The 21,782-nt window shown below is 31.7% G+C and overlaps 1 protein-coding gene across 1 annotated transcript; it reads right to left on the bottom strand.

Annotated features, from left to right (window-relative positions):
- Positions 1–15,974: 15,974 nt before the first annotated feature.
- On the bottom strand, positions 15,975–20,116 carry LOC133872595 (receptor kinase-like protein Xa21). The gene is made up of 3 exons (XM_062310150.1): positions 19,545–20,116; positions 17,150–19,441; positions 15,975–16,342 (listed from the first exon to the last, which is right to left on the bottom strand). The coding sequence occupies exons 2-3, from the start codon at positions 19,428–19,430 to the stop codon at positions 16,149–16,151; spliced, it is 2,475 nt and encodes an 824-aa protein (XP_062166134.1). The 5' UTR covers positions 19,431–19,441; positions 19,545–20,116; the 3' UTR covers positions 15,975–16,148.
- Positions 20,117–21,782: the final 1,666 nt, after the last annotated feature.

The following is a 21,782-nucleotide window of genomic DNA, read 5'->3' as shown; positions in this document are numbered from 1 at the left end:
TATTGATTTACTTAAAAAGAAAATGCCCCGTGGACCATATATTGGAATTTTCTCCGGGTGAAAAAATATTAGACGACGTACATGCAATATTAATCTCTCTCTGTCGTTGAACGTCAGCTCAAACGTCTGACAATTTTAGTGAATTTAGTATTGAAGTTTTGGTCGATCTTCTTTGCGTGTCATTGTGTCAAAGTGAAGGGCACGGCTGGGGTAAAAGCATTTTACCTTCATTACCGCTTGTTGAAGTTTTAACGATCAAGATAGCACATAGAATATATAGCAGCCTCGATCTCCTTTGAGAGAAGATTCAAAGAGGCCGGATCGATGAAGATTGTTAGAATACTAATGATTAAATTAATTATTTGTTATTGGTTTAAATTTGTGAGACAAATGGTAATTTAACATCGTATTAATTAGAATATGCTATGAGTTCGAACTTTAACTCTACAATTTACTCCATTTTATTTAAATAGAAAAGAGTAATTTTATTTAATAGTTGGAGTACTAGTACTATACGACCATCATACAACTAGAAAGACGTGACAATAAAAATTAGCATTTAGATCAGTAATGGCTTTATAAAAAGAAAAATTAATAGTTAATTTTCATTGCCATATCATTCTAATTACATGACAGTTATATAATAATCTACTAAAAATTAGTTTTCAATAGAAAATATTGACGTAAAGTTTAATTTTATTAATCCCATTTTCCAACAAGTCCACGAGGCAAGCTTCAACTTCGAGCACTTGCATTATTAACTCATGGAAAATGTTTGGGCCATTAAGCTTCTACTATAATTTTTATACAAATCGACGTGATATTTACTCTTAATTAAATGATAATTACACAATTATATGTCCGTTTCATTGTTTGAAAGTTGGACGTAATTAAATTAAACTTCCCTTTTTCATGCCAAGGACCGTATCAAAATGTGAAGCAGTAGTGGGAAAATATAGCTCAATGCATGTGTTGCTGCCTTAGATTTTTTTTTTTTTTTAAATTATTTTTATTATTTTTATTATTTTATTATAAAAGGAATTGACACTTGGAAGTGAAGAGTGAGTACGTTTTTAGTGTTGACACATTATCTGATCATCGTTGTCTTGAAACTTTGTATATTGGTTACAACAGTCTTAGCGGTCCTATTCCCTCTTGTCTTTCAAATTGTTCCAAGCTCGTCAAAGTGGATTTTGATACAACCTTATTTTCTGTACCAATGCCCAAAAGTACCAAATTAAAGACTTGGTACTAACAATTAGAAGTGTATGCATTTTCTAATCAAAGGGTTTAAAAACAACAATTAATAAATTCCGCATAATGTTTGAGAGTGGAGCTCAGCAGAATAGAATTTGTACAAAAATTATAAGAATTTTCCAATCAAATTGTAGAAGAAGAGTTTGGCTATGTGGACCCGACAGTTGTTGACGAAGAGGCTAGGAGGGAGTTTTAGAAGATGGTGGGATAGCCATTGAGAAGAAACATAACAGAGGATCGAAGAACAACAACAAATATGGTGCCTTTAAAAGACTCTAGTACCATGTAAAGCTTTGAAAATTACATATTCTCCTCATGAATATTGTGGGATCATTTTATTTTATATATATATTTTTTTTTTAAGGGGTGGGATCATTTTATTGATATTTATAACAATAATAGAATTTTTACTACAATAATGAGTGATCACAACTGTAAAACCATACAATTTTTACTACAATTCTAAGTGGTCACAACTTTTCATAAGTTCCGATCCTTACTACATCATTTCTTTAGATTATTTATACGATTCTATATTCCGTAAAATAATAGTGAAAATTATTATTAAATAAAATAACAAGTAAAAATAGATGTAGTATATCATAGTGAATTTTATCTAAACATGACAAGGAAAAAGTGACCCAAGTTGTTGAAGGAAGATAAATGGACTCTAGCTGGAGCTCGACTAAGCTGTGCTTTGTATGCGTCCAAATTGATCTCCTGTCAACATAGCCGAAGAAAACGACTCGCTATGACGAGATGAATTATATTTCTACGAGACATGACAGAGGAAAAAATGGCCAAGATTGATGTTGGCTTATTCCATGATGATGCTAATGATGATTAAAATATCCAATACTAGACATACTGTAAAGGTCTTATCAGGCTAATGCGCGCGAGACTACAATCTTGGCCTGCATGTGGCATTGTTTCTTGGTCGGCCACCACCACAATAAATTCAATTGACCTAATTGGGAGAAGACTTGTAAAGTGTTCTGAGCTCCCTTTTGAGTTTTGATGCAATGCCCCTCCCAATAGGGAGCTCGGTCGCCGCCGGAAAGGGTAATATCCTTGGCTGAAAAATGGGGGCAAAGCGTCGACAAAGCTGGAGATTGGCCGGAAAACGAGGAAGGAGATTTTTTAAGAAAAGAGAAAGGGGAGAAAATTTGGGGGAAAATTGTGTAATGGCGCAAATTATTTTAATATCCCGAGTCTTTCCCATTTGAGTTCAAAATTTTAACTTAATTGTCAATGCCACACTGGAAAGAGACGGACATGAAACGGACAAAAGGCTCACGTTTAAAATTTCTCATCCAATATATTTGGCTAATTATCATTATTAGTTGACTTGATTATGGTAATTAGTTTGTTTCAAGTTTTCCACCGACTCTTTGATTTAAGTCCGTTCGGATTTGCGATTTTAAAAAGTGCGCTTTCAAAATATTGATTTTAAAATGTGCAATTTGAAAAAGTGATTTTTAAAAATGCAGTTAAGTGTTTCGCAAAATTGCAGTTTGACTTTTAAAATCACATGTTAGCCTTTAAAATTTTGCGTTTTAAAAAAAGTACCAATTTGGCTACGATTTGAAAAAATAGCTTTCTGGGTTTTTAAATCACAATTTTTTAAAAGCACAATTCTCAAACGATTTATTTTCTGTAATTTGGCTTAAAACCATATATTTTATCTACGAAAAAAATCACAATTCTAAACATACCCTTAATAATTGAGAACAAAAAAATACCACCAAGGGTTAGATTGGTCGTGGGCTGTGAAGATTGTCATTTGATTATTCATATTTTGTAGAGAATCATGTTCACGTAGACTGCTACATGATACTAATTTATTAATAAATTACGTACTTAATAGTTTATATTTTAGGAATTAATATGATAAGTATTATGCGAATTCTCACATTTTAAATTGCTACATTATAATAGATAGAAATTTTCTACAAATTAGCTTGTAAAAAATTTCTTACAACCCACATATAAGATTGACATGTGTCATTTAAGTATGTGAGAAATACATATTGTTTTATTAATGCTATTAAAAAAACATGTGAAAAGTACATACTATTAAAACAGTATGTGCTTTCTACATGCCAATAGACACATGTTAATTTTATATGTGGGTTGTAAAAAAAATTTTATAAACCAATTTATAAGAAATTTCTATCCTATTATAATGGCTACTAATTAAAATAATTACCATGCCAGTTTAAAATGAAATTCTAGTAAAAACATAAATATTTTACAACTCTTAGCATATATCACTGTATAATAAAAAAATAAAAAATTACCAGACAAGATAATTTTAAAGATCGGAAATGTTTTACCGACCATCTTGTTGTCCAGCAATTTTAAAAATAAATTAAAAAAAGAAAAAAGAAAAGAAGGAACCGAGGAAAGTCCTCGTTTTATGGTCTTGGGTCTTATAGATGTAAGGTACATTTGAGTGTGTACAACAAGCACGCCTTTCTTGACCGACGGCGACGAGCAACAGTTTCACCTAAACAACGACAAGAGACCACATGAGTCACATAGTCAATAAAAAAATATAAATCTAATTATTTAAGTTAATATTTTAAAAAAATCACCACTTATCAAACTTGGAGTATTTAAAAATCCTTTTGTTATTTCCAATAAGATGACTCGGTAACAAATCGCTTGTTTGAAATATGCCCTGTTTGTTCTGCTATTAAAACAGAAATCAATTAGCTCTCCAAGTGAAAAAAATATTACACATTCTAATCTTTTGAAATCAAGACTTTTGATGTTATTTGACGCACAATAATTCGTATATGTTGATTACGAATATGCATTTTTTGTTCGAATCCAGAACGTCAGCAGACATCAGGTAAAAGCATAGCTTCATTATCCAACTTGTTAAATTTTAAACTTTCATCTAAGCCAGCTTTTTATTTTATCTAAAAAAAAACCTTTCCTCTTAGCTCTTCGGTTTAAGTTTTTGAATTATTATAATAATCGTTCACTTATTAAAAAATTTAATTTATATGCTGTCAAGTTATATATTTAATTAATATAATATGGTTGCTTTTCTTGTTGAGATACCATATATGTACCAAAAGATCAAACTTTTCCTTTTTTATGTTTGAAAATTGATAGCTTTACGATCTCCTTCTTTAATTTTGAATGTTCAAAGCTCGTTATATATAGTTTTCTCTCAAATTCGCTCTCCAATTCATTTTGCCTCCCTCATCCATCACACTGACTTTATATAGGCCAAGAGGAAAATTACAAATATAAACAGTAGTAAAGATTCCGCGTGATTTTGAACAGTAAAATTGTCTGACTGATTTGAGCTGCAATAATTCACTTGAACAGTAGATGCATCAATAATTCTTGAATACTGGTAAACTTTGTCAGTCTATTATTTTTGTCTTCTGTGTCGGCTGAGATGACGCAGCTGAAGGTGTTTTCCATATATTTCCACTTTCTACATATGTCCTTTATGTCATCATGTCTTTTATGTCCTTTATGCCATAATGCTTTTTTCATATCTTCATGTCATAATGTTCTTTTATGTCTTCATGCCTACTAGTGGATTTTGCTATATCTTTCCACTTTCTCATGTTCTTCTAGGCTTCTTCCTTTACTTTTGATGAATAATTCCTTCCTTCATGCGTCTACTTTCTTTTAATCATCACTGTAATAATCATCATACAGATCATAATCATGGTCAGTGAATGTAGGTCTCCATTCGTCCTCTGTGAATTCACAAATAAATGTATCATGTCCCCATTCATTACAGTATGTACAATATTCTAAGCGTTCTGTGCCATCAGAATCTAATGCAATACTTTCATCTATAATTTCCTTAGGATTTATTTCTGTTTGATTCTACCATTTTTCATTCTGGTAAATATATTTGCTTTGACGAAGAAGTTGTTCTCAAACTCCTAATGCAGAAATATCCTCTCCAAAAACAATAATTCTATCACTTTTAGCTAAGACTTTTCTTACTGGAGATAATTCTTGGATAGCATTTATCATGAATTTTTCCTTAAAAGTTCGCCATAGATTCATAATTCCTAATGGATCATCCAATTTAAGAGGAATCCTTCCCATTCTTAATTCTGCAACTTGATCACCATCAGATGGGTTAATTAGGATGCAGTGTTGAGCCGGTTTGACTTCCATATAATTCTCTGGATCAAATTCTGGAACTGTACTCCAAATTCTCAGGATAGTAGATTGATTAACACTCATACCCAAATGCCTTTTCTGTAAATTGTTTTGTATATTTTTTACAGTATTTATGGACTATGGGGGGAAAGTCACGTAATTCTTCAATATGCTTGACAGGATAATAGGATAAGAATCCTTCTTAAAAAAGTTGGGCTCCTAATTCAGGGTTTCCTATTTCATAATGTTCCCAATCTCCATTCATGCGTTGTCTGGATATACCATAATCTTTTTTCAGGAATATAGATTAATCCAGGAAAGTAGCAATGAGGTTCAAAGACTCTGAGAGTCTTTGCCATAGACTTTCTTATACTATTTATTTTCTCCATTGGCGATTAACATCATTCTCTGAATCCATCTATCAAAATATTCAGTATATGAAGGATTATAAAAAATAAGGTTTTGGATCTCGCCAGGAAGGTCAAAAACCTTTTGTCAGACTTTTCCCATTTCCTTAGGACTAATTCTTTGGATTTGGTAGATCTCAGTGGGAGATCGGGCCCGATTAATGATCTTTGCCACTGGTTGATCATTAGGAGAAGCAATGGATTGTAACAAAATCTCATTGCAGACTAAATGATACTCGAGGGCTTTTATGGATTTTTCATGAAGATTTTTGTGTTTTTTAATGAAAGCTCGAGTTAAATTATCTAATAGTATCTGAATATGAATAGGATAATTAGTGGAATTATCCCCTAAAAATTTGGTAGAAGTTTGAAGAACTTCTTCCAGGATGATACTATTAGTATGCTCCGGATTAAGAAACTCAATCCGTTGAGGAATTTTCTGTTGAATTTCCGCTGGAAATTCTTCATACTCATTCACCTTAGCCTTTCCTTTCTCTGCTGGAGTAAGGCGCTTAGGATTTTGAATTCTTTTAGCTGTCATTATTCCTGATATAAAGAACATATCATTTTGCAAAGTTAAATACTTGCCATTTAAAGCGTTAGTCATAAAATTCAGATTTTCTAAAATTTTGCAGAATAAATTTATTCCAATAAATGAGACTATTAAACTAATATATTTTGAGAAGATTAAAACATCATTCATAGAGAAACTGGTAAAATTAAAATTTGATTCATGATATTTTCTATCTCTTATTTGTTTGGAAATAACTTTAATTTATTGGAATATGAAAATATTTTTTAATTTTTTAATATCTTTAGTTATTGGTGGTAAAATAAATTTGAATAAAATTTTCTTTCTCATAATTTCAGTACTAATTTCTTCTTCTGTTTTTATAAAAGGGTCAAGTAATGCTAAAAATGGATTTCCTAATATTATCTTAGAGGTAATATTTTTTACTAAAATAAATGTAGTTTTAAAACATATTTCATTATTACAAATATGAGCATTAGATATTTTATACTCTATATTCAATCTTGTTCCACTTGCTTGGTGCAATTTTTCAGTTGTCTTTTCATAATATTTTGTGGGTATAATTCCTTCTTGAATACAATTCATATCTGCCTCTGAATCTAACAAAGTTACAGTTGTAATTTGGAATTCCTCATTGATTATTAATGTTATTTCAACATACCATTTTTGGAATATTATCCTATCTATAAGATTAATGAATAAATTATTATCTATTGGTTTTTGTTTGGTTTCATTATTTTTTCCTTCGATTTTAATTTCATTATTATTTTGAATCTCTTCGATGTTAACTTTATTATCATTTTGCAAGATTTTGTTTGTTGTTTTTCTGTTTTAGTATTATAATTTCTTGTACTAATTGTTTTTTAAGGTTTTTAAAATCAAGTTTTAATTCTTTTATTTCTTGTTTCATATTATTTATCTCAAATTGCAAATCTTGAACTGTAATAGGACGTTTTTCTTTTTTGAATCTATTAGAAATATCAGTAAAATTATAATTTATATCATCAGTAATTATTTTCTCTTTTTGACTTATTTGTGATAAATATTTTATTTTTGTTTCTCGATTTTCAATCTGATCTATAAGTTCTAATATTATTCTTTCGTCTCTTGTTAATGTATTTATTTCTTTTCTACAGGTACACATATTCTTATCTTTACATAAACAAAATCTTATTTCATTTTCTTTACTAGAATCAGAATATTTTTCTTGGGATGTAGTATCATTATCCTCAATTTGTAATAATTCTTCAGATTCTGTATCAGATTTAGATAATATATTTAAGAGTTGAGATTTTAATTTATCATCAATATTAAGTTCTTTAATTTTGTCTTTTACTTTGCAATTATTTTTATAATGTCCAGTTTAACCACATTTATAACATACAAGTTGTTTCTTATTATGCTTAAATTTATTTGATTGAAAATTCTTAGAATTTTTTGTTCTATAATATTTCTTATAAGGTTCATATGATTTTATTTTCTTGTTATGATATTTTTTACGTTTATGTTTAGTCGATGGCGCTTTTAAAGGGGGAAAACCATATTGTTCACAAAAAGATCATAATTCTTGTTTGGCATATTCCATATCCCTTTTTAATTGATGTGTTAGTCTTAAATTATTACACAAATTTAATCCTATATGTTTTATCGCATTAATAATTTCTCCATATGTAAGGCTTGTATAATCATTATGACCACCATTATTTAATTTCTCTCTAACTTTATGGACAAAATATTTAGTTAATCCTCCTATAAATTTTTCTTTCCAATAAGGAGCTCTATTATCCGTCCTAACTAATACTCTTGAAAGAAAAATATCCTTAAACCACCTAAAATATGTTAAAGTAGGGCATTTTAAATGTTCTAAGCTATCATAAATATTTTCTCTATATACTACAGGAACTCCTACAAAATGTTTTGTAATAGCAAATATTAGAGTATTAACAGCATCTTCTACAGGTTGATTATGCTCATTAGCTATAACATTTCCAGCAATATCAGTTTTATAGGCTGTTTTTAAATATGATCTTTGTTCTTCTGTTAAAGTATTATCCCACCATCCTTTTAATTGTCCTGTAAAACCTGTTATTAAACTACTTGCTACTTGATGATTTGATCTTTTAGCACATTTATAAACATTTGCTACTATCATCATTTCATGTAAAACATTCAAGATTTCATATTCTGATAAACAATCTACATTCCATTCATATAAAGCTTCAGCTGTGTAAGCAGCTCTTATTCCTAATTCTCTCTCTTCAAATTGTATATCTGGGGGTGTGGGTTTAGGATACCAATTACAAGTTATAGAAGTATGTGTTGCATATTTTCCTTTATAATTATTTCTAGGCATTCTTCCTTGATCATTTCTATTTCCTGATGTCATTCTATTTAGGTCTAAATTTCTAAATTAAGACTGTAATTTATCTATGTAAGACTCTGTGTCTACTTCTGTATCTGTTTCTTCATGTGATTTTTTTATGGTCAAAATCTCTTTATTATGATTTGAAGTTGATGCATGATTTTTAATCTCATAATTATTTATTTTTAAAGTATCTAATCTTTTAGAAATTTCTTCTAATAATTCTGTATTATCATTTTTTTTAAAGAAAATTGTAAATTTGGAGGGGTTTCATATGGTATAAATAAAGGTCTTTTAGTTTCTTTTTCTTGATCTTTAATTGTTAATGGATTTATTTGATTTTCAATTCTTTCTAATTTTTCGCCAAGAACTTTTATATATGTATTAGTAAAATTATTCTGCTGTATAATATTATCCATATTTTTATTATCATCACTAAGACTTGCGTTTTTAAGAGGAGAAGCAACTATTTGCAACCCTCTGTGTGAAAGGGTTATGGATTCATAAGGAGTGTATTCTTCATGAATAATTTCATTATTTTGTAATTTTATCCAGCTATTTTTAGCTCTACTAATGGTATCAACTTCTCTAGTGTTTATTTTTCCATAATTATGTTCAAACCAAGGGAAGAAATATATATATGTTCTTAGCTCATTCATCTGACTATACCATTTAGTTCTTATATGATTTTGCTATATTTGTGAAAATGTATTAAAAAAATCATGTTCTCTTATGTTCATATTCAGGAGACATAAAATCTTTTCATAATTTTTCTTTATTTATTTCATATCCCCTAGTTATCATCATGATTTGTGAATCTTCCATTTGTGATTGAGTTGGAGGATTTGGATTATTTATCTCATTATAAATTTTATTTATATCAGTATAATTTCTAAGAAGATTATTCATTTCATTATTACTAGTTGCTGAGGCTACAAAATAAAAAGGAGTGTCTATAAATCTTCCCTTATTAATACCTTGGAGATTAGTTTCTAATTTACTTAAACTATATCTAGGAGGTTAAACAGGCTTATTTATCATTTCATTATATGAAATGGAAACTCTTGAGCATGATTTTCTATAAGGTTGGAAATTTAATCCTATAGTACCATCTTTTGCTTAGGTAACATAATCCAAATCTGTTACATTATTCTCTACTTTTGGTAAGGGAACTAAGTTTTCTAAAGTCCACTTATTTGGTAAGACTATATCATCCCAACAGATTTGTTTTGGTATACAGATTGTAGAATTTTGTGTGTTACATGTAATAATAAAGTTTGTCCTTTTGGACTTTCTAACAATGCCTGAGGTTCTAATGTTGTCTTCATAAGCTTATAATAGATTCTATATACAATATTTAAGGGCAGTGCACCTTTCATCATACTATAATCATCAGTTTTAACATTTAATTTTAAGGCATGTAAAATAGTAGGATCAAATAGTGATAATGAAAAATTTGGATGACAATTAAAATATACAGGGCCTTCATATAAAGATGATTCTATTGATCCTAATAATGAATCTTTAAATCTTAAATGTCTACTATCTCTTAAACATAATAAGACACTATTATTTAATCCTTGTCTTGTTAAAGGTTTAACTGCTACTTGGACTTCCGACTTATAGCAGCCCAGGTCCTGATGGTTTTACTTCTGGTTTTTTCCAACATTGTTGGGATTTTATCCAGACAGACTTGGTCGAGGCAGTCAAGGACTTCTTTGCAGGTACGGCTCTTCCGAGGTATTACTCTGCTTCCTTTATTGCTTTAAGTGAATTGTGTGTTGTGTTTATGTTTTGTTTTCATGGGATGTTCTCTTTGTAAATCCTGTGACTTTCAGTTGTTTCATGGTTTTCCTCCGCCGAAAGTGAGGCCTTTTTCTAATAAATTTAGGCCGGGATCACTATTGGACATGTGATCTCGTCCTTTCAAAAAAAAAAAAAAAAAAAAAAAAAAAAAAAAAAAAAAAAAAACTGCTACTTGGACTAATCCTATATGTATAAAAGAATATTTTTGCTTATACTTTTCAAAACTATCTTTTGAAAATAATTTAATAGTTTCATATTCCTTATTCAAAGATGCTGTTTGTTCCACAGTTTTGATAGTATAGTCTGATAAAAAAGATAAATTTGAAAAAGTTGATTGTCTATAAATATTTCTTGTATGGACCATAGGTAAACTCCATTCTTGAAGATTTCGATCTTGATCCATAATACTAATTTCTTCATTATTTATGACATTGTCACTATTATCCGAAGAAGAAGGCATATGAGATCTAGAGGAAGAGCTCCTAAAGAACGAATTCATTGCAAGCTTTAAAACTCTAAGTTTTCAATAATCAGTTTCAAACTCTAACTGGACCACTGCCGGGACCACCCTAAACATTCTCTTGGCAACAGCTGGCCGACCAACGGACTCATGCTAAGCCAACGCTAGCAGTTCGGATTGACTACCTAGAACTCGGAGTATTATTGCAAACACTGAACCCTCTCTCTACTCACCCTTAGCTCTGATACCATAAACCAACCCAGGTGATAATATTGAGAATGACAGATAAATAATGAAGAGAGTTAATGCAAATTTAAAATATTAAAACTGGATTTAAAACACTGATAAAATAATTATAATAAAATAATTCAAAAACATGAACATATAATGAAGGAGAATCATATAGTAAAGATAGAGATGAGCCGATAAACATTCTTACTTGATATTATTGAAGCAAAGCTGGAATAGATACAAGATTCAAAGCCGATTCAAGCTTCGAATCAGCTAAACAATTTCGTAAGCTTCTTAGATTGCCAACAACTTCAAGTTTTTAAATTGGTGAGCGGGAGAAAAACCCTAATTAAACCATGTGCTTTCACTATCATGTTCCACAAACAAGAAAGCTCCATTACCTTTTGGGAAACCATTTTTTTTTCTCATACAAAATCCTTTTGTTCTCATAAATGGAGTAGAGACATATACAAAGTGAAACAATATAATCTGCAAGATCTTATTTTGGCGTTTGAAATTAAAGTAATGTTTCTTGTATAACTCTTACACAATTTTTGTACAACTCTAATAATATTTTTCTAAGATCAACTATTGAATATTTAGGGCCCACATGTAGAAAAATAAATTCAAAAAAATAGTTAGAGTTGTACAAAAATTGTATAAGAGTTGCGGAACACTTCCTTATTTTCTTCTTTAACCGTGTCCCTCATTTGGCCGGAGAGAAGAAGGAAATGGCATAAGGGGAAATGGGCAATTTTTGTTGCTTTAAGGGATGGAGCTAGAAGTTTAATCCAGCTGCAGCCTTTATGTACAAAGAAAACAAGAAAAAACGTGAAGCAAGTTTTTGAGTAACAACAAAACAGGGGAGGGCAAAATCTCCTCTTCAGCCATGATGAAGACCGAGCTCAAGAGGCAATTTTTTTTTTTTTTTTTTCGGTCTCTTTCAAATAGCTACAGGAAATCAAAAGGGGCAGCCATTTTTTCTCGGAAGATTTCTGACCGTAGAAGTGCTGGGCAGAGAAGTGGTTGGGGATTCATGGGTCTTGCCCTGTTTGCAGGTAGTGGAATGATCTGAAATTTGTGAGCACCGCGTGAGAGAGGGATAAACGGAAGGAAACTTAAAAACACGGAACACCAGTGGAAAAGGCACTAAAACGACCACGTTTGGTTAAAAATTTGTTAGTTAAATCTGGACCCTTGGTTGCTTTACAGAAATCTGCCCAGCGCTTCTTACAAGTCTTCTCTACCATATTCTTCTTGAACGGAGAAGTTCGAGCTCGTCTGCCACTGGACTACGGTGAGTTGGGGAGGGCAGCATGTGCCGCGTGTACGGCCTGTGCGGGAGCATCGATGTCTGCGATAGCACGGGACCCTGCCTGCGAGTGCCTCCCTCTCCCAGGGTTCCAGCCCGTGAACAACGTCGCAAGGGAATCCGAGGACTACTCCGGCGGGTGGTGGTGATGGAGTTAAACCTGGTATTGGAGGGAAAGGAATCAACGGTGCTGGCGGAGGCTGAAATGGGTTGGGGATAAGTGGAGGTGGCTGGAATAATGGGTTCGGGATAAGTGGAGGTGGCTGAAAAGGATTTGGTGGCAGAAGTGGTGGAAAGAAAAGGTCCAGGTGGGCTTCCTTTTTATCTTGCAAGTGTTCAGCAGGTTTTGAATTTGTAGTCTTTCCAGGAATAGGCGGAAAGGGAAGTCCTGGAAGGGGTGGGAGTTGTGGCAATGGTGGAAGCTCAGGCATTAAAGCCAGATCCAAAACACGAGTATTTCCATAAAGATTGAAGGAGAGTTTCGGAGATCAGTTTGAGGTTAGAGAGAGAGAGAAGAGATAGAAAGTGTGTGACTGTGAATCCTTGTGAGTTGTGAGGGAGCGACAGATGGAGAGAGAGCTTTACATTTTATTTTCCTTTGTAATTCTCCTTTTACCCTTAAACGGCGTTAAAGGTTTTACTTTATATGTTATGGTTTAGATAAATGATCTATACATTCATTTCTCACAACAGCCCCATAACAATCTGACGTGGTTGATAATATTTTATTATTTTTTTACAAAAAGAAATGAACACAAAACAAAAAAATAATAAAATATTACCAGCCACGTCAGCTTGTTGTGGAGTTGTTGTGAGAAATGAGTGTATGAATCATTTCTCTATGGTTTAATTCAAGTTAAATTTGGGCCTTCAATTTTTAACAGCAGATTGTGCTGTAGTTAAAAACTACAGCACTTAAGCCGGTTCCCTTTTACAGATAATTTTTTACAACAGCTCATAAAGTCTTGCTAGAACCTAAACATTTATACATTCGTTCAAGGAAACTAGACATTTTACAAACACAAAGTTTGATGATTAATTTATGCTTACTCTTTATTGATCAGTAATCACATTAAGCAGATTAAATAGATCGTACAAGCAAGAGAATAACAATTAAACTAGAATGATAACTAAACCTTAACCCTAACAAATGGAGATTATAGTCCAAACTCTATCTAATATGATAAATATAACCTTAAAAGAGATGTGATATATTTACCACTTCTATATAATTTTTGTACAATTTTAACAATTTTTTTTTTTTAAAAAAAAGAATTAACCATTATATATGTAAGACCCACATGTAAGAAAAGAAATTCAATGGTTAGTTTGAAAAAAAAAAAAAAAAAGTTATTAGAATTATACAAAAGTTATATAAAAGTTGTAAACGTATCATATCTCACCTTAAAATACCGATAACAAAACTATTATTAACTAAAATCTAATACCTATTATATAGAATTCTACTCTAATACAATGTCTAATTTATCTTAATGTACGTTACTTCCTTAACACATTCCTCCAATTATATCATGTCTAGCATATATATATATATATATATATGAGAGGACATTGAGAAAGTAAAATGTACGCTCCATTTATTTTGATGTAAAATGATTTTTGAAAATGTTTTTGGCATTTTTTCGGCTTTTGGTGGGAGTGAAAATAATAGTCAACGGAAATTATTTTTAGTTTGACTGTAAAAACCTCTTTAATTTTTGGAAAACGATTTACGTTTTTCAATACCGTAAATTGTTTTCTGGATTTAAATAATTCATCATTGTACGCACGTTTGTAAGAATTTATCATTGTCGGGCATTGAAGTTTGTTGGTAGCTTGAATACTATCGAAGGTCCTGAATTTTGGTATCCGATTGTCGAAATCCAATGGCACTGCCGGAGCAATAAAATTTTCTTTATTTTAAATAAAATGGATAGTATTTCTTCTATAATTATAATTTAAAATGGATACTATATATTTTATGATTATGATTTAAAATTAATGTATCTAATGGTGTATATGAAGTTAATGTTAACACATTTTTTTTAAAAAAATTAAATAATATGAAATGGTATATACCATCAAATAATTTTAAATTCTAACCATAAAATAAAAAATATCAATTTCCAATTAGTTCTCTGGGTGAAAAAAATATTAGACATTCTAATCTTACGAAATCAATATTTTTAATGTTATTTGACGCACACTAATCCATATATATACGTTGATTATGAATATGTACTTTTAATGTTAGACATTCTAATCTTACGAAATCAATACTTTTAATGTTATTTGACGCACACTAATCCATATATATACGTTGATTATGAATATGTATTTCTTATTTGAATTCATAACGTCGTCTCTAATTCAATATTAAATTATTATTTATTCTAAAAACTTAAACTAATTAGAAACTATAATTTTGAACAGCAAACTTCGGTAAAAGCATAACTTCGTTATCCATCCCGCTTGTTAAAGTTTAAACTTTCATCTAAGCCAGCTTTTTATTTTATCTGATTAAAGAAAGGAAAACCAACATTTCCTCCTTTACTCATTAGTTTTAGTTTTTGAATTATTATAATGATCGTTAACTTATTGGAAAATTGAATTTATATGAGGCAAGTTTTTTAATTAATATAATATGGTTGCTTCCGTTTTTTTTTTTTTTTTTTTTAAAAAAAGAAGGCTTAGCCTTTTATAATTACATTGACTAAAACTCATTAAACTCAGCACTTACAACTCCCGAGAGACCAATGGGAGACGAGTCAATCCAGACATTATTGGATCCAGTTCGGACAGCGAATTGAGCTAACAGGCTGCTTTTCTTGTTGAGATACCATGCATGTATGTACGTACCAAAATTAAGATCAAACTTTTCTTTTTTATGTTTGAAAATTGATAGCTTTATGGTCTCCTTTAATTTTGAATGTTCAAAGCTCGTCTCTGTGTTTCACATGAATATATAACTGCAGGTACATATCCAGCTTTATATAACTTAGAAGCGTCTTATGTTTGTGAATATTCAATATATACAAAATTGTGTGCATATATAAACTCTAATTAAACCATGTGCTTTCACTGTCATGTTCCACAGGCACAAACAAGAAAGCTCCATTACCTTTTGGCTTTTAATTGGGAGACCATTTTTTTTTTTTGAAATTTTATTTTCTCCCATATATCCAAAATCCTTTTGTCATTCCTTATATATATAGTTCTCATAAATGGAGTAGAGACATGAAGTGAAATAATATAAACTGCAAGATTTTTTTTGGCGTTGGAGATTATATTAATTTTATATATCTCCATGAGAAGTGTAAAGAGAAAAAAGATGAGGCTCAAGTGGAAGATGTTAGAAAATTTCAAGCCATTTATTTAAACATGAAAAGTCATACAAACATAAAACATATTACTTGTAAGTACTCTAAGATATTAAAAGGACAACTCCAATAAAACCCAGATTAAATATTAAGCACTCTTGTTTCTGTTTCAGAAAGTGTTAATTGGATTTTTTTAAGCTTGGTAAGCACATCTTTGATATCGACTCTTTCATCTGGCAACTCCTCAGAACACCTTAAGCCTAATTCCATGATGGATGAAAGAACACTTTGCATGATAGTTACATCTCTTCCATTTTATATTCTCAATAAACCGTCATCCACAACTTCCATCATTCTGTCGGGAAGTGATGCATTTATCCATTGCCTCATAGTCAATTCTCCTACGAACATTTTGTCGGTAGGTTTTTTCCTTGTGATCATCTCCAACAATGTTATGCCGTAGCTATAAACATCACCTTTGATGGAGACTTTTCCTTCAAAACCATACTCTATCCACACTCACAATTGTACAGAAGGCCTTTAAGTTAGTAATTAAATTTTTTTTTTTAAACAAATATCCACATATCTCAGGCAAGAAAGAAAAAGTATGTATGTATATACATATATAATGATATGTATTGCATATATGCATGCAAATTTGTATCTAAATATGCATTTATTGCATGCAGTACACATACATGCAACCATCTAACGGTACATATATATATATATATACATAGCAAACTCCTTAAAGAGTTTGCTATATGTCACATATCACAAGGGTACGTAGTGTTCGGTTTTTTTTTCTTTTTCTTTTTCTTTTTTTGAGTAATTATGTACATAAATAAAAATAACATTAATTACGTGGTAAAAGTTAAACATAAATTGATTATCATACGTGGATAGCTTTTCTTCTCAATTTTAATTTAGAGCAATCGTTCCAATACATTTTGCATTCTAAGTGGCCATAAAATGGGTAATAGAGTGGCCGTAAATGACAAAGCAAACCATAATCCTATTACATTTACAAGTCCAAAATTGAAACATACATTACACATGCATATCCTATTAAATTATTTCAATTCAACATAGTGAGCTCACAGAACATAATTGTTCGACTTTGAGATATATATAGTAATTTTCAGTACTAGTGTATATTTATATGAATCTAATGCTACTTTAAAATTAAATTATGGAAAATTGTCATGTACATTAATTGGTTTTAATCTTGAAACTAACAACTATTGTTGGTCACGATATTAGCCCCCATTAGATAGCCATTTAGTAATAAAATAGGTAGAGGTGAATTCATGTACCTGGAGCAATATAGCCAAGTGTACTAAGAGTTTTGGTTTGTGTAGCATCCTTGTTTTCAACCAAAATCTTTGCAATGCCAAAGTCACCCACGTGTGCAACCATGTCCTCATTTAGAAGGATATTGGTAGGTTTCAAATCACAGTGCACCACAGATTCTGATAGACCGTTGTGGAGATAGTCCAACGCCGATGCAACATCAACCATAATGCTCACTCTTTGAAGAAGACTCAAGCAGTAGTTATAAGAGTATAACCACCTTTCAAGGCTACCGTTCGACATGTATTGCAGTACTAAAGCTTTGAACTCAGGATTGGAGCATGTACTTATGACCTTAACAAGATTTCTATGTCGGATTGCTTGTAAGACCTTGCATTCAACATCAAAACTCTTGAAAGCCCCCGACAGTTGCAAATTTAGAACTTTAACAGCAACAATTGTCCCGTCAAATAGCACCCCTTTGTATACAGAACCAAAACCTCCGACTCCAAGCAAGTTGCTTTCACAAAAGTTGTGTGTCCCTTGGCAAAGCTCTTGATATGATATCATTCTATGCTCCAATACAGGCAATGTATTAAATAAACTTGGAACCTGCAAGTTACTTTCTCGATGTCTTCTCAGGATATAAACCAATGCCAAACAGAGTATGACCAAAGCAATGGCAGGAAGAAAATATTTGAGCAGAATTTGTTTCACCTTTGATCCTTTGGAGCCTGAATTTGGACATGGTAGAACTCCAAAAATTGGATTCCCACAAAGCGCCTTGTTTCCCAAAAATGATTTTGCTGTGAAGTTTGCAAAAGGCTCACTAGATGGTATCGCTCCGGATAGCTTGTTAAAAGATACATTCAAATCTTTGAGCTGTGAAAGTGCCTCAAGAGACTTAGGAATTGCACCAGATAGATCATTGTAAGAGAGATCTACGATATCCAATCCTTTCAAGTCTCCAAACGAGTGTGGGATTTCTCCTTGAAATGAGTTCTTTGACAAATTAAGATAATTTAGGCTTTCAAAAGCTCCAATGATGCTTGGAATATTTCCTGTAATTTGGTTTCGAGATAAATCTATGTGTTCAATAGCAAGCAATTTTTTCATGTTTGGAGACAAATATCCACCAAGGAAATTCGATGATAGGTCCAAAAACAATAGATTTTCAAGGCTCCATAAATTTAATGGCATTGGTGTTTCCAACCTATTAAAACTGAGGTATAGCCTTTGCAAAGAATTGAGGCTAGAAATACAATTTGGTATGGATCCAGAGATTTTGTTTTTTGAGAGATATAACTCACCTAAGTTCTTTAGCTGACAAATCTCTTCTGGAATGAATCCTTCAATTTTATTATCACCAAGTTCCAATCTTTGTAAACTCTTCAATCCCCCAATTGTGGATGGTATGTTTCCAGTCAAATTGTTATTGCCCAGCTCAAGCCATGTCAAGCCTTTTAAGGAACCTATACTCATAGGAATATGACCCTTTATTTGGCTTTGGAATAAAGTAAAGGTATGAAGGGTGGTTGAAAAGTTTCCAATAGAATCTGGAAGAGTAATATCCAAAGGATTGTAGGATATGCCTAGGAATTCCAAAACTCTGCAATTAGAGAAAGACGAAAAGAAATTAAGCTCTTGATCGCCAGGCTCTCCTGTTAGCTGATTCAAATCCAGATTAAGAATTCTGAGGTATTTTAAGTCTCCAAGACTTTTTGGTATTGGCCCAGAGAATATGTTTGAAGCAAAATCTACTAGGACAAGGTTGGAACAATTTGAAAGATACGGTGGGATGGGACCACTAAATTTGTTTTGAGAAAAAAGTAGACTTTTAAGACTGGGGCAGGAAAATCCAGAATCTGATGAAAGATTGCCATATAGGGAGTTATCTTCCAAGGAGATTTCTTGTAGAGAGGAAATGTTGAAAATGTATTGGGGGATTGATCCTGTGAGATAATTTGAATCACATGCAAAAATTTTCAGATTTGGAAGCCACCATAAATCTCTCGGAATGCTTCCCTTAATGTTGTTATCCTCAATGCCAAATGAAGATAACCTCGACAAGTTAGTTATGGTAGGAGGTATATTACCAGTTAAGCTGTTACCTCCAAGAGCTAGCCCTTCAATCTTCTCTAGACTCCCAAAACCTTCTGGAATACTCCCATCAAATTTATTGTATGATAGAGATAAGAGTACAAGCTCTCTGCAGTGATTCATTTGTGAAGGGAGCCAACCACTAAATTTGTTGTACGAAAGATAAAGCTGTTGAAGATTAGGACAATGGCGGCAGAGGTCCATTGGAAGAGTTCCTGAGATGTGATTTTTTGTAAGACCAATTACGGTTAGAGAGGATATGTTAAAGATGAGAAAAGGAAATGGACCAGTGAGGCTATTTTGATCCAAATTCAAGACCTTTAATGACGACATGTTGGCAAAGGTTGATGGGATTGCGCCCGTAAGGTGGTTTCCTGCAAGTAGTATTCTTTGAAGATTCCGGCAATTTTGCAAAGTTGGAGGGATACTACCTTCCAATTGGTTGAATAAGAGCCGGAGTATTCTCAAGCGACTTAGGCGGCTGATCTCATGAGGCAGAGAACCAGAGAAGCTGTTGTTGCGTAGATCAAGTGAGACTAGGAAGGAGAGGTTACCAATATGTGGAGAAATGGCACCTTGGAGCTAGTCCCATGTAGGAAAGGTTCAAAGCAGTGACTCTTTGCCTGCGTCGGCTACATGAGACCCCAATCCAATTGCAGAAGCTTGTAGTTGTGGACCAGTTACCAGCCAAGACAGTTTGATTTGGACCGGAAGTGAGTTTAGATTTGAAGGCAATGAGAGCTTCTTGATCGGTAAAGCTGGTGGTGGAAGATTGGGCCAACTGCATTAAGAGAAAACCCAAGAGCAGGAGAATGGATGGACTTTCTATTACCATCATCATGACTGTGTTCGATCCAAGAGAGAGAGAGAGAGAGAGAGATGGAGAAGGGCTGGAGTTTATAAAGAAAGAAGGCGTAGGGATAAGAATGGGTGTTGAGCAGCTTTTATAGTGGAAGTAGTGAAGCAGGCTTACCCCACGAGATTGTAAGTAGTAGAGGCTCATTTGGTAATTTGCTGCTTCAGGTTAATTGTGAGAGAGGCAGAATTAAACCTAAACCCCAACCACCATCCAATACTAGTGACCCACCTTTTTATGGGCTGTTTCGACCACCTCTGAAGTGGTCGACGGCAATGGCTCATTCAACATGAGTGTTTTTGGATCAATTGATGAATTTTTTTTTTTTTTTTTTTTTTTTTTTTTTTTTTTTTTTTGTGTGTGTGAGTAATTGATGAATAACTTGATTATAGTTTTAACACATACCACATATGAGAGAGTATGTCCCATATAAAACTAAAAATTAAAATTAAAATTAAAATTAAAATATTTTAATTTTCTAAGTTTATAATTTCTTTAACCTTTTATTTTTAAATTAATAGTTTTTTAAAATTTCTTTTTTTAAAAAAATAAATAAATAAATAAAAAGAATTATTAATTTTTTATTTTAGGTTTTAAGAGAATAAGGGTATATATTATAAAAATATTTTGACATAAGTGACATTTTTGACACACTTTGATAGTTTGATGAATCGCATTAATGCACTTAAAAATTTAACAGGCTATTCTAAAATTGGTTGTTAGTTCAAGGTTTTTTTTTTTTTTTTTTTTTTTGTAATATTTTATCCTTTATTTTAGATATAATATTGAAGTTTTGGTTTTCTTTGTGTCAAATTGAAGGGCAGGCCTAAGAGGCAAAACCATTTACCATAAATAGAGTCAAAATTCAAATTGAGATCAAAGAGTAGGTGGAACTATATTATCATAAGTTGATAATTCTGTGTCCCATATGCACGTTGCTGTTAGCAAGACTTTGGATCTTGGCCTTTTGGTCTTTCTAGATGTAAAGGAGTGTGACTCTGTGTGCGCGGGTAGCAATTAATACCATGATAAAGATTTTGTGCCAAACGGTCGCGAGAGAAAATTAAATGGTAGCCCACACACGACGTTTCATATCATCCAATCGTCTTCGGCCGCATTTAAGCGAATTTGAATTTTGAAAGTACGTGTGGACTATCATTTAATTTTGTGGTTTTTTTTTTTTTTTTTTTCATTCTTTCATCTCTTTAAATTATTTATATGATTTTATACTCGTAATAGTAAAAATTATTATTAAATAAAATAATAAATAAAAATACATAACGATGATTTTTATGGAAACATGACAAGGAAAAAGTGACCGAAGTTGTTGAAGGAAGATAATTAAATGGACTCCGGAGCTTGACTAAGTTGTGCTTTGTATGTGTCCAAATTTCTCTTCTATCTACAATAACCGACGAAAAGGACTCGCTATGACGAGATAAATATTTCTACGGGACATGACAAAGGAAAAAATATGTTGGCTTATTGCCTTATTCCAATACTAGACTTGCAAATATTTTTAAAATTTCATTAAATTTTAGTGAAATGATCAACCTTTTGTGTTTAACTATTACTTTTAAAAGTTTTTTATATCAAACTCTTTAAACATTTCTCTATTTTAATTAAATATTATTTTTTATTAGTTTTGGAGCAATTGCTTTAATTATTTAAACAGAAAAAATTAAAGGGGATCGATTCCC

Source organism: Alnus glutinosa, chromosome 7 (assembly GCF_958979055.1).
Source record: "Alnus glutinosa chromosome 7, dhAlnGlut1.1, whole genome shotgun sequence".
NCBI classification, from domain to species: Eukaryota; Viridiplantae; Streptophyta; class Magnoliopsida; order Fagales; family Betulaceae; genus Alnus; species Alnus glutinosa.
This window is presented reverse-complemented; position numbering and strand designations above follow the sequence as displayed.

Coding starts and splice junctions, on each gene's coding strand:
- LOC133872595 (XM_062310150.1), bottom strand. CDS start 19,430: ATGGACCTCTGCCGCCATTGTCCTAATCTTCAACAGCTTTATCTTTCG. Junction 16,343..17,149: donor ACTTGGCTATATTGCTCCAG/GTACATGAATTC, acceptor GAGTGTGGATAG/AGTATGGTTTTGAAGGAAAA.